The 17,722-nt window shown below is 37.8% G+C and overlaps 2 protein-coding genes across 3 annotated transcripts; one reads left to right on the top strand and one right to left on the bottom strand.

Moving 5' to 3' along the window:
* Positions 1-2,584: 2,584 nt before the first annotated feature.
* Positions 2,585-6,555, bottom strand: LOC110467627 (dol-P-Glc:Glc(2)Man(9)GlcNAc(2)-PP-Dol alpha-1,2-glucosyltransferase). 2 transcript variants are annotated; one of them, XM_021524838.3, is made up of 3 exons: positions 6,368-6,555; positions 5,987-6,184; positions 2,585-4,144 (listed from the first exon to the last, which is right to left on the bottom strand). In XM_021524838.3, the coding sequence occupies exons 1-3, from the start codon at positions 6,530-6,532 to the stop codon at positions 3,089-3,091; spliced, it is 1,419 nt and encodes a 472-aa protein (XP_021380513.3). In that variant the 5' UTR covers positions 6,533-6,555; the 3' UTR covers positions 2,585-3,088. The 2 variants fall into 2 exon arrangements, with proteins under 2 accessions (XP_021380513.3, XP_085424477.1); XM_085568351.1 differs by having other exon boundaries at positions 5,987-6,214.
* A 48-nt stretch (positions 6,556-6,603) lies between these two features.
* On the top strand, positions 6,604-11,439 carry TPRKB (TP53RK binding protein). The gene is made up of 4 exons (XM_021524836.4): positions 6,604-6,862; positions 7,317-7,439; positions 7,741-7,917; positions 8,734-11,439. The coding sequence occupies exons 1-4, from the start codon at positions 6,710-6,712 to the stop codon at positions 8,818-8,820; spliced, it is 540 nt and encodes a 179-aa protein (XP_021380511.3). The 5' UTR covers positions 6,604-6,709; the 3' UTR covers positions 8,821-11,439.
* Positions 11,440-17,722: the final 6,283 nt, after the last annotated feature.

Raw genomic sequence — 17,722 nt, forward strand, 5'->3', positions numbered from 1 at the left:
ACAATTCAGCCATGCTGTGACTGTTCAGCTATTTTTATCATTCCAACAATTACTGAAAGATCGTCTTATTTATAAGTAAAAATTAAAACTGAGCTTTTTTTTTTTTTCAAAGCAGCCATTATAGAAATGTTATTTTTCGTCTTACCTTGAATACTTCAAGAAATTTGTGTGATTTTATTTTAAATTCATAACTAATAAAATTTACAAGAAATTAACATTTCAAAGTTGTTCTAAGGAATTTCACTGACATCTGCTGAGAATTAACCTAAAATAAGCAATTATAGTTCTATTGAATCTAGAAGACCTTGGCAACATGAAGCAGCATAAAAACAGCCCTTTTTGCATGTCTTTAAGGAAAACAGTTAATAAATTAGAAACAACTACAATGGAAATGTTTCAGGGGCAAAATACTGAAATCCATTTTTCAATGGATTTCAACAGTGTTATTGCTACCTGTCAAAATTCTAGGAAATACTGATGGAATTTGGAGACCTTTCTTTATGACCAGTTCTGATACAAATATAACCCCTCTGATTTCTGGACTGACTTGGCTAACATGGAATATTACCTGCAAACACCCTCAGGCTCACGTGCAAAAGTGAAAACGTAGCTTTATTCTACAAATACTCTCTCCTTTCATACTTTAGTAATTCATCAACTTCCCACTAAATAAACTTTTATCAACTTAGCCTGCTTTCAAAGGAGCAAAATATATTAAGCATATGTACTTTTAAACTAAAACCTGTAAGTATAGCAATAAATTCCACTATAAAATATTGTGCCATTTCACAGTACTGGTTAAACAGCCCCAACAGGTCACAGACATCTCTCTATGTGTAATTTTTCTAGGGTCTCCTGAGCTCCTGAGGAGCTCATTAGAAAGGTATTGTGCTCTACATTTTGGTGTACATTTTACATTCACTTTTCACAACAAAAAAAAAAGTCTTAAAATTGTTTTTAAAATTGTACATATTTAAACTGGTTCTTTTCACTTGAAACACAGCTGTTACTTCTGTTAAAAACAGGAAGCATGAACAGCCTCTCAACAGAGTTGATACTGGATGGCATTTGAAACCAGTAAAAACAGACATACTGGAAAAAACACCTCTTGACTACACTGGGATCTTTGCAAGGGAATTCTTTTTATCAAGGGAATTAACACCTGCTCCCCTACATAAAACCAGAAAAAAATCTTGGATCTAAGATACAACTGGAATACTAGACAGAGCCCCATGCCTTTCCATGTTACCATTCCAACTCAGTATTTCAGGACACAAATGAAGTTGTACTTAAGCAGACAAATGCTCTTTATCTTATGATTTTATTGGCATGGCATACAAAAACAAAATTGGAAGCAGAAGGCACACAATATTTCCCTTCCCAAATCTGTGATACTGAAATCACAACACAATATCCTGGACTCTGCCAGAACCACACTGGATTCTTCAAAAGCAATCCATTTCAGGTGTCTTTTGTCCCTTGAACCTGAAGAAAATAGGGACTGATTGAAAATGGCTTTCCCTATGGTACACACTGACAACAAATTACCAGGCTGGTAAAAGGCAAAGAAGAAAAAGCGACCTGGCAAATATCCCGAATTCAATACAAACACACCTACTCATTGAAGAGTGGCAGGAGGGTTTCCTTGGGAGAAACAGGGTTGCAAAGACTCTGATCAGAATCTGAGCTGCCACACCCACACAGTGCTGGCACAGGGAAAGAATTGGAGGCAGAACACGGATCTTCATTGTAAAAGACACCAGTAACAATACTGACCTGAGCCCCTAACTGCCCAGAACTGAGCTCTTGAGAAACTATTCCAATTCAGAGTGACTTAAGTGGCAATAATATGATGTTTGCACAGATTTGGCTGAAGTATTATCAATAAAGAACATATTGAATTTAGACAAGCTATACAGTGCCTGAAGTTTTGGAGACCACTCTCCCCTGTCATATAATTCAGCAATCAAATGTTTTTGAAACTTAATAAAGTGATTTACTTACAAGAACCATTAAAGCCTTCATTTACTCTGATGATAGTGCACACTACATGCTTTTAAATATATATACATACCTATATGTATATATACATTGCATTTCACCTTTGTCAACCAGAATATATACACTCAAGTTCCATTAAAAATGAAAAAATACTTAAAAAATAGTTCAATAATGCCATCAGTACTTCTTGGAGATTACACATCAAAGATCTTTGAAACACTCAGTGCAACTCAGAAGTGCACTCAGAGTCGATTTCAGCACAAACCTGCGAGCACAGAACCACAGGACATAAAAGCTCAATTATTTAAGAGGGCTGCAATCCACTGCACATTGCAGTCTGACATTTGTAAACTACCCCCTTTCTAACAGGTCATTTTACCAACTGCCATTTATGTTTCATTGTACAGTAACATTTATTCATCCAAAGAAGGTGCACACACATAGCATCTGCTGTGTTTTCTAAATATCAGTTTGAAATAAAATGTTCAAAATTCTCTAGTGGTTTGAGAGCCCATTCTGCTTACAAAACTAATGTAGGCATTTACTGACAAAAAAAGTAATGAAAATCCAGTGAGACGTAGGAGGCTTTGAAAACATTGTACTTTAATAGTGGTTTATACTTTGACCACTAGTAAATCTAGAAGGAAATGGCCTGATCTCAGGAATAAATATGCACACATATAAATAAACAAAAAAGCTGAATAGACTGAAATCTTTCTTTTGCAAAAGAGAACCCTCTGAAACATGCTTTTATAAACTATTATACCTTCAAGGGCATGTTATATAATATTTCATTATCATGAAAAATGACAGTAAACATCTCCCTTATTTTACATTAATTACAGAAAAGTGTTCTCACATTTCCCCTCATATTGAATTTTAAAATTTTCATAAATTCAATATATGGAGTATCTTCACATTATAACAATCTTGCATTTGGTTGCAACAATATAAGCAAAAGCTTACTTCCCAATTCCAACTAGGGAAAACAGTCCTTACATGATGCAAAACATAATGTTTCATCCAAAGTCCAGTCCTGAAACAGAACTGTGTTTTCCTACAGGTATAAAAGTATAAAAAAAAAAAGTCACCACATAAATCTCTGTACTTCATCACTATTTTCCCATTGGAATGTTCTATTTAGAAAAAGATAAAAAGTTACAGCATTAACTAAAATATAAAAAACAAGCTCCAGAAGTTGTCTATATAGAGACAGAAATGGAATATTGAGCCTATATATTAAAAATGGCAAAATAAAGTAACGAAATTCTAGCAATTTTTGAGGAACAGTGACTGCTAATAAACATACAAAATACATTAAGATCCAGAATATTGACTTTGATTTTAGTGTATCAGCAAAACTCCAGCCAGCAAATATATAGAATGGAACTAAGAGGTATTTTACAAGCTCGTGTCTTTGGAACACTTTTCTCCAGACATAAAATGTATAATGCCTGTTATCTGCTAGTAAATACTTATGGACATAGGTAAATTTCCAGATCAGGAATAAAGAGATGACAGTGACTAAGCTATACTGCACAGGGTGCTTTCGTAATGACAAAAGGAATTTCCTGATTTTTGAAGGGGTCAGTAGATGAGGAAATGCAAAAAAACCAGTAAAGGACAGAAAATAGAACAGCTGAGGAAAGTGCAAACAGGCTTCATGACTACTTCTATCACCAACAACTATTCCACCATTGATGAAGACAAAAACAAAGAAGAGAGATACTAATACAATGTATGGCCAAGTTAAAGCAGTAAGTGTAACTAATTTTTTGGGTGACAAGAGATACTCGACAAGAAACTGCAGTATTCTGGTCAAATCTGAAAATGATCCTTTCCTGGAAGAAATCTTTTCATCTTTCTTTTTCTGCAACTCAATCTTCCAGGCTTCATTTAGCTTCTCTGCAACAACATTTCCAGCACAAAAAACTGTCCACACAATATTTGTCTGACGAAACATGAAGCCACAAAATCCAAGGAGAGCAGAAGTTTTATGGTTACCATAAAGGCACATTAAATAGGAAAAAAGAGTAAAAAATACTGATCCCGGATCCGTATAATAAAGGAATGTAAAAAAATAAAGGGTGGGAAACACTGCAAGAGTTAATGCACACAAGATTCTCTGGAAACCAGACACAGCCTAAAGAAGAAGCAGAAAAATGTAGTTAGACAATGCTCAATAAAATAAAATAGTATATTAAAAGAAAACTAGTATAACTCTTGAGAATTCCATTAACACAGTATAACATCTCCTGTGTTCTTTTTTTCCACAACTGCACAAATGCTATATTTTTCTAAAGCTCCTGCTATGTTAATACAGTTACACAATGTTAAAATCCAAGTGAAAATCACAGAACATTACTGCAGTTGAGTTAGAAAGGTGGCAATGAAAATATACCAACTTCTTTCATATGCCAGATGTGAATGTATTTGTGGTATTAAAATCATGGTGGGGGCATAACTGCTCTCATGATTTGGATAAATAGGCTGCATTAATAGGCAGAAGATAAAATAAATGCTTTATTCCCCTGCAATCTCACCATGAGATTCTGTTTATCTATATGACAACACCATTCTGTGCCTCTACTATCACCTCTTTTGAAGGCCAACTCCAAGTTTCTAATCTTTGATGTAGCTTTTATTATTTATCCTCATTATAACTAATATTAGAGTAGGATAATACATTTCTAAAAAGGTAGAAGACCATGCAGTTAATAACTCTTCCCAATTATTCCACTCACTACATGACAACACCACAAATCACAACATTAAAAAATGCTGCATGATGTTTCTGAATGATGTCGTGTGGGGTGAAACAGCAACTTATCACCTTACAAGAGGAATAAAGAAAACACTGAAATCAAAGAAATGTCAAAGGATAACTAAATGCTTATACTGTCACGAAACTTGTTCTTACATTTATATTTCCACTTTGAAGTATAAAATTAAAAGTGAAAAATATTTATTTAATCTGATCTGATTCTGAACAGTGTTATCATTTGCTTAAAAATGAAGAGATTTCCTCTAATACACCAATTTTCTTTATAGTAAAGGAATCCTTCAGTTATCAGGGAATAGAAAAAAATGTTTTAAGGTTAAAAGTTTTAAGCTTAAAAATGTTTTAAGGTTACTTTGTTTAAGGTAAAACAAAGTAACTTTACTAATGTGGAAGATTTAAAATAGGCCATTAACCACTAAAACTTTATTTACTGCAATAGTAGGTGCTTCAAATTTTTAATATACACCATTCTTGTATGCAAGCTGAACTGTTATGGTCTGGATGTGTGAACAGCTAGACAGGTAAGAACAGGCTGGATGGTGAAATGGTTACACTCTATACAAAGGACAGTAATAACCCAAGTACCACAGGGATCAATATTGGGACCTGTCCTGTTTAATGGCTTTATCAAAGACAAGAAAGCAGCAAGAGTACACTGGTAGCAAGTCTGTAGCTGACACTGTATGAGCAGGACCAGGCAATTTGCTCAGAGGTATAGCTGTCTTCTAGAGTGACCCACACAGGCCAGAGGAATGAGGTAACAAATATATGATGAAATTCAAAAAGGCCTAATCCAAAGGCCAGCAGCTGAAAAATAAGAAATCTCCTTAAATGACACAGGCTGCTTACAGAGCAGGTGAGGTGCTGCTGTTTGTTTTGTGAGAACTCTTAAGCAACTCCAGCTAGATGAGCATCCAGACCTTTGGATGATAAGTCTGCATATCTATTAAGTTTTATTTCAATAGGACTCCTACTTGTGTGCAAGAATGAATTTTAGAGGACTGCACCTTGTGCAAGAAAAAAAAAGTATTAAAAATATTAAAAATTATTAGAGAATAGGAATGTGCCTTCTTGGCAAAACTGGTGGTGGTACTCGCAGTTACATAAGACTAAGAACACCTCACCTAGGTAGTGAAGGGAACATACATTAAGCCACCAAAGTTGCTTGTATGAGGTCATAATATTGCTTTACTTTGACCGTACCTTATTCTTCTGATGGATCTTGAACAGAAGCAAATACAGTAAATAGAAGTTCCCAGCACTGAAGAGGAGATTGATAAACCTGAGCATCCCCACGGAGCACACCACGCTTCCCGTCCACCCGAGGAGCCACGCCGCGGGCTTCACCACTCCCACGGAGAGCAGGTACAGGCCGGGCAGCGTGGTGATCATGGGGTCCCACTGCAAAGCGACAACAGCGTTACGGGGCCGCTGCGACACAGGGCCCCGGCCCCGCTGCACCGCCCGCGGGCTCCGACAGCTCCTGCCCGCGGGCTCCGCACTCTGCCCGGCCCCATCCGCCACCAAACCCGCGTTCGGCCCCGACCCCGAGCGGCTGCTGGCCTGCTGTGATCGCTCCCCGACCTGCAGGAAGCGGCCGTGGCAATAGGCCTGCGCCTGCGGGACGTGGAACACCTCGTCCATGTAGGGCCCGCGCTGCCGGCGGCTGACGGCCGCGAAGAGCAGGCAGGACAGCAGGAAGGCGCCGCTGATGGCGCCCGAGAAGCCGTAGGCCTCGGCGCGCTCCATGCCGGCTCCGCGCCGGCCGCGCTGGGGCCGCCCTTCCGGGGAGGGCCGAGGGGCGGCACCCGGCCGGGCGGGAAGGGAAGCGGGGCCGGGAGGCGGGGGATTCCTGCGGGAAGCGCTGAGCCCCGGCCGGAGCGGCCGCGCGTTGTTAGCGCTGTGTTTTCCCCCGACGAGCGGCCGATGCCCTGGGGGATGGAGCGAACGCACCGGCTGGAGCTGTTCCCTGACCGCAGCGTCACGCTGCTGCTCTTCCAGCACGTGAAAAATGCCGCCGCTCTGCGGAAAAAAGCCATGGAAGGGTCCATTGAAGGAGCTCTGCTAAACCCTGCCTTGGTGAGTGAGTGCGGGTGCCGCCCTGCCGGAGGGAAATGCTCCTGGGAGCTCAGGGAAGCTCTCGGTCACACGAGCTGCTTTGCGCTCCGCCGGGCTCCGCGCAAGTGCCTCCTCGGAGTTCATCACTGTGCCCCGCAGCGGAAGGGCTCGGCTCTGTAAAGCGGCCTTGGCAAGATTGGCCAAAAACACTCTTTTGATTCACTTCACATCCTGCTTGGTGGAGTTTAAATCTGCCTCGTGTAAACTCTAGTGCTAATTTATTCGTGCTGTCTAAAATCTAATATTTGGTGCCTTTGCTCTCATTTAACCCATAGTTTCAGAATCTAGTCTTTTTTTTTTTTTTTTTTTTTTTTTTTGTTAGAATTAGGCTATCAAAATGAAGTGGTCAGGATTTTTTGCAGATTTCAGAACAGTAAGTTAATTCTGTATAACGCTTTCTGTTGCATTTTTACAGATTGTAGATCCTTTTCAGATTCTTGTGGCAGCCAACAAAGCAGTTCATCTACAGAAGATAGGTAAAATGAAGACCAGAACACTCTTTGCAGAAATTATTTTCAGCCTTTCACCAAACAACAATGTAAGATTTATTGAACAAATTTCTTTTTTTGCCAGAAAAGCTTGCTAAGATCCACACGGCCAAACTAAGTAGATGTATTCCTTTAACACTCTACATAGCTGCTAGTAGAAGTTTTTAATTATTATTTTTATTTATTATTATTTTTAATTACACTAGTGTACTCATATGGTTTGTAGCTTGTCAGAATTCCATTAATGTAAAATGTCTGTCAGTTTATACTCTTGGTGTATCTGACACAGTAACTGAAAATGTTCCTTATGTGTAGTGAGAAAATGACTCTTTTTTTTTTCTCATTTTTCAGATTTCAGATGCATTTAAGAAGTTTGGCATTTCAGACAGCGACACAGCAGTACTCATTGTGCTGGTCGTGGATGGAGACAAGAATGTAAATCTGGCAGATATAGCATCTCAGGTGGAAGGCCAGCAAGTTTCCCTAGATGAACTCCCCCAGCTAACAGACATAGCCAAAGTTAAAAAGGTGTGTAGCCAAAAGAGAAGACTGATATGGAGAAAAGGGACAGTTTATTTAGTTGTCTGATTAAATATCAACAGACGTAATTACCTTAGGATCTGTATTTCTTTAGCACAACAGAAAACTTGTTTTAAGTGGACCTTGATTATTAGAATTTTTTAGTTGAAACAAATTTTAGTTGTCACACCCCAACATCACAAAGTTTAAGTCTTGAAATTATTAGTGTTGTCAGGGAATTAGAGCATAAAAGTCAATTCCTGATTACTGCCTACCATGCAAGAACTTTTGATTCCTGTTTTTCAGGCAAATATTCATTTAATTAAATATTTCAGTCCTGAGCAGTTTTATAAGCTTAAGTACACAGATAGTCCCACTAGGGGTGGTTAAAATAAAAACAGGCTAATTATCTCTTAGGAGCTGTCTTGGGGCATATAAGCTCTTAACAGATTACCATATGCTAAATAGGTGTTTTGAAGCATATGTCTTCTACGTGATAAAATTCAAGTAACTTAAATCATCTTTATCATGTCTGTCAAAGCATTGATAGGAGACATGAATAAAACTGGACAAATCATAGCATTTAACATATGGAGCTAAAAGTGTTGCTCTCATTCAGTTTAGTATGTTTCCTTATTCTTGCAGTTTCAGAATTTGCTTCAGTTCAAATTCTTTCTTGCAGTCACAAGAAAATAGGAATTTCCAATATAAAAATGGGGGAGAGGGAAATAATCTTCTCTTGTGTACATATTTTTAGGAGTTACGTCATCAGTTTTTTTCTTCCTTATACATCTTTACTGTTTTTCTTGTTGTTTTTTTCTGCAGATGTACAAAATCACTCCCCAGGAAGAAAAAATTGGCACCTTATTGGATAGTGTTGTTTGCAGAATGTCAACAAAAGATGTTTTGTGAAAAGGTGGAAATAAATTTCGGAGGAAGTGAAGTAGCACTGAGTAGTGTGATGACATCTGGGCCTTAACCAAGCTTGGACACAAGGGTAACCTGAGCTGTGTTCTAAGTACAGAGAGCATGCCAAGCAGAATTTGCCATTGACATTTCAGTCCTTTTTCATAACAAGGGAGAGTTCAACTTTAAGCTGAATTTAAACAAAAAGCTTGGAAATCTGTACTTTTTTCCTTTGTCAAATGTTTTTTGGTAGTCCCAGAGAGGGTTCAAACACTGTAAATCATTTCTATTGACCATGCTCTGATTTGTTTTGGTTTGGCAACCCAATGGGTGATATCCTTTTAACAATACTACTGCCAGAAATGCATCTTCACAGCCCAAGTATTTCTGATGGACTAGAAAGAGGAAATTTTTCACAAACCATCAGCAGCATCTCCCTCTTAGTGCTACTGGGATAGAGTTGCTGCCCAGCCTTTGAGGACAGGAAGAGGCAGAGGGGTGCTGGTAGTGTGGAGCAGGGGCATCAGAGATGTGTACAATGAAGAATAAGGTCAGTGTGGATAATGCTGTGGTGGTGTTAGCACCTGACAGTCTGATGTCATCCATTGCTGGATTTAAAGGATAACATGTGGTGCTTTTACTTCATAACCCTGGTTTATGCATGGTGATGCTGAACTCATAGAGCCTGGTTACAGGTGCAGAATTCACAGACAAATTTGCACCATAGGTTGTATCCACTTGTCAATAGAGCTTACATGGTATTCTTAAAGGACATAAACCTTGGTATTTTGAACCACTGCTAGGAAAGGCCATCAAAGGGAACTAGGAGGACTACTGATTTGCAGTAGTCACCAGGTGCAACAGCTGTAAATGTGTATAATTTAATCACATGCATGCATCCTGTTTAAGTAAAACTACTGTCCTAATGAGGTAGAAATCCATACTGTTTGTTATTTTTATGCTGTACTGTTTTTCTGAGATGTGCATAAAACTATAGCTGTCTGTATTTTATTTTCCTGATGTTTTCTGAGGTATTATGATTTGTGTACTTAAAATATTTTTGGAAGAGAATGCCTCACATTCTAACACATACATTTTGAAGGAGAGGTAAGTTAGAGTTGGAATGTTGTCCCATACAGTAAACAGACCAGTAAACTGACATAGAAACCTGTTTTTATCTGTGTTTCTGTGTTTAATGCAGAAATGTACAGCTTCAGTTTTGCATTTAGATTTCATTTAAGTCCTCCCTTAGTTAAAACACAGTAGTATAAATACCATCCTTTTTTTACCAACCAGACCAATGGCAAATCTAGTTACGAAGTACTAAAAGAATTGCAAGGTTTATCAAAGGATTAGGGACAAATGGCTGTCTGACATCTTGTTTTAAAGATGGCTTTACAGAATGCATCATCCTCTCTAAAGGGAAATGTGATGCAATAATAAAAAATGGAGCTTGGAAGGACTTGAGTCTTCAAAAGTGTGTCACATCAGCATGTGAGAATGACCATGGAAAATAAAGATACTTATTTTCCTTTTCTGACAGTCTAGTTGGTACATGGAATATATCATAAGATTCACTGGCTGAACTACAATGTTTTTGTTAGTTTAAAATAACAGCACACAGGCTTACTTAAGCCACTGCCTTTTTTGAACATGTGTAAAACATCTGTCTGGTCTGTTTAATACTGGAGAAATAGTAATAAAATGGTTGCTGCATAAAAGTTTTCACACACAAGTTCCAAACCTGGGTTTCCAGTTTCTACTTCTCCATCTATTTCATTGGTGTAGAGACATTAAGTAGCTTGTTACTGTTGACATAAGTTAAATTGTGATTTACTGTGAGATCCAAATGAGGTGTTTTCATGGGTGGATTTACAGGAAATTATTTTGGAAGCTGAAATTTCTAATGTCATTCAGTCAAACAGATGAATTGGGTCTATGCACTGCAAGACCACAGGTTTTCACTTAGTGTGGTTGCATTATCCAAGTTAAATGAGTTATTTACAAAAACTGGTAATAAAAGTAGATTTTTTTCACCCTGCAAAGATACAGTTGTCTTTCTGAACACATTAAAATTATTTAATTTATAACTCTAATGTTACTGATAAATCAAGCAAGGCTATTTTCCAGAAAAGCAAAAATCTAAGAAAAATGTTTTTCAAAACATTTCATGTTCTGCAGCAGTCTCTTCTGAACTTTCATACCTCATCTCCTCCTTTCACAATGTGAAAGGGGATACTGAAGTATTTTCAATACCTTATTTGGACTACCAGTGCTTCACTGGCAGTATTATACCTCCAGAATTTATAAATTTAACAGCTAAATGCTGCATCATGGTGTGTGGACGATTGTTCGAGGGTTTTTTCCCCTTGGTGGGATGCATTTGGTATTTTGTGTTTGACTTCCATCACAATGCGGTCATTGTCTGTCCCACAACCCTGATCACCAGGGGTTTTTGTGCTGCTGTCAGAATGTGTAGGTCCCTCTCTCATCTCATGTACTTCAATCAATGGAGGGCCCATCCTTTTGTGTTCACTTGTAATGTTCATCCTGCATGTTTTATGACTGGGTCCCTGTGTTATGTGACAATGTATTTAATGTGCTAATAATCTGTTTTCTTAAGTATTCCTTTGTGTGCTGTTCTCTGGAGAGTATCATCAAAGCACTGCTCCCACATGAAAGCAGGCTGAGGTTCTGTCTTAGCAAGGGTGCACAGGTGGGGTAATGCTGGCGGAGTGCAGTGTCAGTGGAGGAACACCAACTCCACCACCTCAGTGCCTGCTGAGAGCTGGCACTGGTGTCTCTGGTGCTACACTGACCTTTGTTAACACCCCTGGAGCTCTTTTTGGGGACATTGCATCCTGATTGTGGATGGATACCAAAATGGCGTACACAATACTTTTAAGAATTGTGTTGTCTAGAGGTACTACCTAATTATAAATGTGTATCTGAGTCTGTAAAATACATAAATATCTTGCAGACTGTTTTTTTAATTGGGTTACTATATATTAGTTTAGGCAATGCTAAAATTTGGAGTTTAAGCTGAGTTTAGGCTCCCAAGTCTTGGACTATTGTGTCCAACAGTCACTGTCCCTCAGAGTTGCCAGTCCACTAATGTGTTCTCATCAAGTACAGACAACCAACAGAGTTGAACAGAAACTGCCAAATGGCTCTGTGTTCAGAAAGCTTGCAGGTTGCCTGAGTGGGGTTACTTCCTTGAAAATGTGGGAATATGAAATGCCCCTCATCAATGATGAGCTGGTGTACATAGTTAATGAATTATGGAAAATCAAGTGATGGTTGCCAATAAATATATACCATGTGAAGACTGAGCCAGTTGGTTGTGTCCTAAAGGATTCACAAAAGCAGCTTATTTCATTGTTTTATTTCTGAGTTTACAAAGTCATTACTATAAGTTAAAATTAATGCAAGTCCCATATAAACTCTCTTCAGCAACAGAGGTGGAGAATTCAACTTTTTCAGTGATCTTCCTTTGCCAGCAGAATAGCTGGGTTTGTTGATTGTTTTTTCCTATGTTGTTGTGACATGGCACATTATTTCCCTGCTTACAGTGTATGTTTTACTATGGATTTGGACAGGCAAACTTAGCAGAGGTAGAGACTCAGCAAGTTCACAAATGGAAAGCTTGGATGGACATACAAAATATTGACCAATAAAACAGAAGTTGAACTCTTCTTTCTAAAATATTGTGCTTAAAGTTTCATATGCATGCTGAGGGTAATATAAATATGTACAGGTCAAACAGGTCTCTGTTATTCACAAAATTATATTCTGTACATGGCTTGTTAAATGCTTCATAGATTCACTTCCACAAGTAGCAACCATTTAAGCAGCTTCAAGTAAACTGAAATACACTGAGACCATTTTTTTGTACCTCTTGAGTATGGATAACTGACACAACTATCTCTTTAAATATTTGACAAAGAAAGTTGCTTATTGCTGCTATAAGGACGAATCCTTTCTTGACCAGGCTCCCCATAGTGCCCCTAGAAGGATCATGATGATCACTGTGTAAAGGGTGTGGACTGTAACAAGATCATCTCCATGCTGGTGCTTGAACCCAGAGGTGCTGTGCCAATTCTCACTTCTGTTTCCATTAGTTTTCTGTCTGTGAGCACGGAGAGAATGTATCCTGACATAACAAAAAGCAAGATTAAAGTTAAAATTTATTCTTTATTAACAGTTCAGTTGCGTTTGTAATGAAATCCAGAGTGTGCATTGAATCATTGACTAGACTTGGGAAAGAGCTCTTCAGATTGTCTGGAGCTAATAAAATAATTTCTATAATTGGAAATGCAAAACATTTACCAGCCATTTGGTATTTCTCTCCCACTGACAGGCACAGAGACTGGGTATGGGCTTGTTAGAGGAAAAAACAGTGTTCTTACTCCTTGCTATTGATACAGATCATTATAAGAGAAGAAACATACCCTTTCATTTTGCAATATTATGAAAGTGTCAGGGTCCAAATAAAAAATTACAGTTTCCAAAGCTTTAATGTATAGGAATAAGCAGAGCATGTGATCTTCCCATCCTGTTCTGGCATGTTTTTCTATCTCTGCTTTTCACAGGGGACTTGTGTCAAGGTTTTCATTAGGCAAAGATATCAGTCAGGAGTAACTATATAAAGCATATCTGCAGGATTCTCTGCAGTAATATTTGACATTGCTTTGTCACCTTTCTCAAAGGGTTTGAAACTAGAAGTATTCACCTATGGCAACAAATCTTCAGTTATTATCTTCACTGACAATTGCCTGCTAAGCCTTAGTCCTAAATCCAAAAGTTCATGCTACTTTTGCCTATTTTTTTTTTTTTTTTAGGAGAAAACAAATGTTTAATGTGCATAATTACATCTGAACTGGAATGCCAAAAGGAGATGATTAACTAGCTTGTGATTTTCAGGTTTGTTAGGAAGGGGTCTGAGATGGATTATATGTATTGCAGGTCTGGTTCATATATGTTCCTGCTGTTACTATGACAGAAAAGTAGAGATTGCCACAAATGATAGAACAGATAGAGCTTCGAAGTAAAAAAGAACTTTAAACCACAAATTACATACTTAGGCATACTTGGAAGAGAGCTGTCAAAACCGATTTGTTAAAACTGAAAGACTAGGTAATGCAATCTCCAAAAGGGAATTAATCAATAAAACAGGAGCTCTGCCATTGAGATTTTACAGAAGGTAGTCTGATGGATTAGACTTTTCACACTTTTATCAGGACAATCTGTCATGTGTAGCTGCAAATCAAATAACACAGTTCATGATAATTTGGGAGCATCATGTGAAGACCAAGAGAGAAATATTCTGGCAATAGTTTGCTTTTCTATTCCTACCTGAGGGGAATGCAGTATATGCAGCTTACCTTCTGCAAGCATTCATGGTATCCGGGTGATTGAGTTCCCACTGCGTCAGATTTCTTTTTGCAGAGAGGAAAGAAGCTTATTTTATCCTTGTTTCCGTGCACAAAATGAGAAAATTTTCTCTCAGTGCCAGCAAAAAGAATCTTCCTTGCAAGCCTACCAACTTGGCCAGCAATAATCTCGGAACATTTCTTATGTATTGATAAAAGCTCTCAAATTAATTGTTTCTAAAGGTGATTTTAACAGAGTTCTTCAAGAAATTCCCTTGAGCAGTTCACAAGGCAAGTTATGAGTAATCCAAATGAACGTCTTCTTTTAGCTGCTGGGATCTCTTGTTATAAACAGTAGCTTGCTGCTGAAGTGTTGCCAAATTTATAACAACACAAGTAATGCACAGATGGAGGATGGTGGTGATAAAAAATGCAGGATGAGCTGTAACTTAGAATTACTTTGTATTAGATCACAAGCTATTTTGGGGTAAAACTTAATTCCTTTCTACAACTGCAATTTGGTTTAAATTGCCTTGGGTGAAATTTCAAGCCACCATCACTTACGTGTGCTCTAATACTCAAAATATTTTTTATGGAAAAAGCAGAGGGCTTTTTAAAAAGACTTTGACTTTTATGATATGATCACATTCAATAAGCAGTCAATAAGCAATATATATTTGCTTATTATATATATACCACAAAATTATATTGCAAATAATATATATACCACAAAAAAAACACATTTTGACATCTAACAAAGTAATACACATCCTATTATTCCCTGACCACCTGGAGCTATTAATTACCAAGAGGCTGTGACAGTGCAGAATTTCTCCCGAGCTGGGTATTGCATGATCACCTGGGTTAATGGTGGGTTTAGTATAACCAATTCAATGCCCCTGTAATGATTTGTAGGGCTTGTAAACAAACACATTTAAATTTGCAATTTATGAAGATAAACCAAAACCCTTCTTTACCAAAACACTTTATTCCATCATCTTTAAAGTAATTGTATTTTTAATTTAACTGTTACTTTCATCTTATTGTCACATATAAATAAGACAAATCTGAACTTGTAATTCTGGTGCATTTCTAAAGGCTTTTGCCTTTTCTTCACATATGTCCTGGTTACAGCATCTATGTTTTTATATAAATAAAACTGGTTCCTTTCGTTTTATTAAAACAACGAGTAATTTCCAAATATTTCCTGGAAGAATCACTTATACTCCAGAAAATTAAGACTGTTTGTTGACCCATGTGACTAAAACTGTGTCACTGGAAGCAGCGAAACTACTAAGGACAAAGATTAATTCTTCATTATTAGTAATATATTAAATACAGTAAACCAGAAATATTACAATTGGAACTTGGAAGAAGGAATTCAGACATGAGTAAAGAATTACTGACTTAAATCAGTTCTAGCTTTTTCAGACATGATCCTGATAATATAGGAAGTTACAACTCTTGGATTTAGTTTTCTTAAATAACACATATGGATAGATGCAACAGTACAAGCTGTATACTAGTCAAGGGACACACCAATTACAAAAGGCCTGCCAAGGGGAGCATAGCGCTGCCCCAAAACTGCTCCATCCACACCTTTCTGCTCAGCACCACCCACGTGCTTGGCAACTCAGCCTCAGCAATAGGCTGCTTTTCCTGCTCTGCTTAGGGTTAGGGTTGAGAAAAGCACAAAGCCCAGAGCTCCAGAGACTGAAGAAGGCATGGCAAGGGGAGCAGGGCACTGCCCCAGCATTGCTCCCTCCACAGATTCCTGCTCAGCACCACCGTGCTTGGCACCTGAGCCTCAGCCACAGCCTGCTTTTACTGTTCCACTTAGGGTTAGGGTCAGGCTTAGGGTTGAGAAAAGCACAAAGCCTAGAACTTCAGGGACATGACAACTACAAGAGGCAAAAGGGAGCATCCATGTCATCTCCCTACACTTGATGACAACAGCTTTATTTCACAGTTTTCTTTACTTTTGACCATTGAATTTCTTGCCATTAAAACCCTGCCCTAGTCCATTTGGTTCACTTTTTTCTCTGAGATTTCATTTCCTTTCGCAAAAGGAAAATTTCATTTCATGAAAGGAAATGAAATCTTGCAATTTCAAACAGTACCAATTCAGCAAGGTTTGGTCTATTTCCCTGCGCTTCATGTCATCCATGTTAATTTTTTCACTTTGGTTCAGAAATTTCAACAATGAAATCTTGAAAACAGAGAAGGAAGTGTAACAAACACTCTGGAAGGGAAATATGATATGATTAAAAAAATGCAATTAAAAAAAAAGAAAATTTGGGAATTGAGTGACTCCAACCAAATCAATTGGGATGAAATGAGGTGCAATGAAAAGGACCAAAAATTACCAAAATTATACTAAAGTCCCCAAATCAGGGAATGAAATAAAATAAAAAGACAGGAGAAGAAACTGATGAAATTAAATGCTTAAAGAAAAGAAAGTCTGCAACAAAGGGAAAACAATCAAATGGCATGGGATGACATGAAGTGCAGGGAAATGGACCACACCTTTCCAAATTGATCATCGTTGAAATTGCAAGATTTCCTTTCAGGAAATGAAGAATTGCATTTCCTTTGAGGAAATGAAGAATTTAATTTCATGAAAAGAAATGAAGTCTTGAAAACAGAGAAAAAAGTGAAACAAACAGACTAAGTAGGAATTATAATGACATGAAATTGAATGAAAAGAAATAAAAGAAACCAATGAATCGAAATAGTTACATCCATAAGAGTAATTCAAGGAGCAATGAGGAAAACATCAAAGAGAATGGGTAGAAAGTTCTGATGTAAAAAGCTGGAAGACAGAAACTGTAACAATGAGGATTGGCCTATTTTAGAAGCAACTAAGCCGGACAGTTCCCCATGCAACTGACCACTGCCAGCCTGGTGTCATTTCAAGGGAGGGAGAAGTGTGAGGTGAGCATGTTAATATTCAGCAGAAACCTATTTGTCCCAGCCATTTACTGTGCATATTTGCCAATAAATAGGATACTTGCTATACACTCATTACATGCATACTCCATGTAGGGCTCCATGAAAGGTAAAAAAATGACAAATGGTCGACTGGAGAAAGGATTAGAGAATATCTTATCTGCATCAAAATCTGCAGGTTATGATTAACTATTCTTATTCAGCTGATAAATTCCAGCTTATTGATTTAGTAATCTAAAAATACTTAGAATAGAATACATCACTGGAACTCAATTTCTCATACCAAGCATGCATGAAGAGAAAAGCCTAAGCACTGCACAGATTAAATGTTAGAAGAAATGTGAAGAGTTGTGTCTTCCTAGTGTTTTTTATGAACATGGTTCTACTTTTAAAACTATTCTAACAGTCAGGCTGCTTTAATGGGACTGATAATATTAGTCTGTAGCTGGGACTGACATCCATGGATCTCATTATTCCTTATGCCATTTTAGGATTAGACATATATCCCCTTCACAAAATCACTGAATCCATTAGGCTGGAAAGGACCTCTGTGTCCAACCTTCGAACACAGCTTTGACTAGACCGTG

This window comes from Lonchura striata, chromosome 1A (assembly GCF_050655825.1).
Source record: "Lonchura striata isolate lonStrDom1 chromosome 1A, ASM5065582v1, whole genome shotgun sequence".
Classification (NCBI taxonomy): Eukaryota; Metazoa; Chordata; class Aves; order Passeriformes; family Estrildidae; genus Lonchura; species Lonchura striata.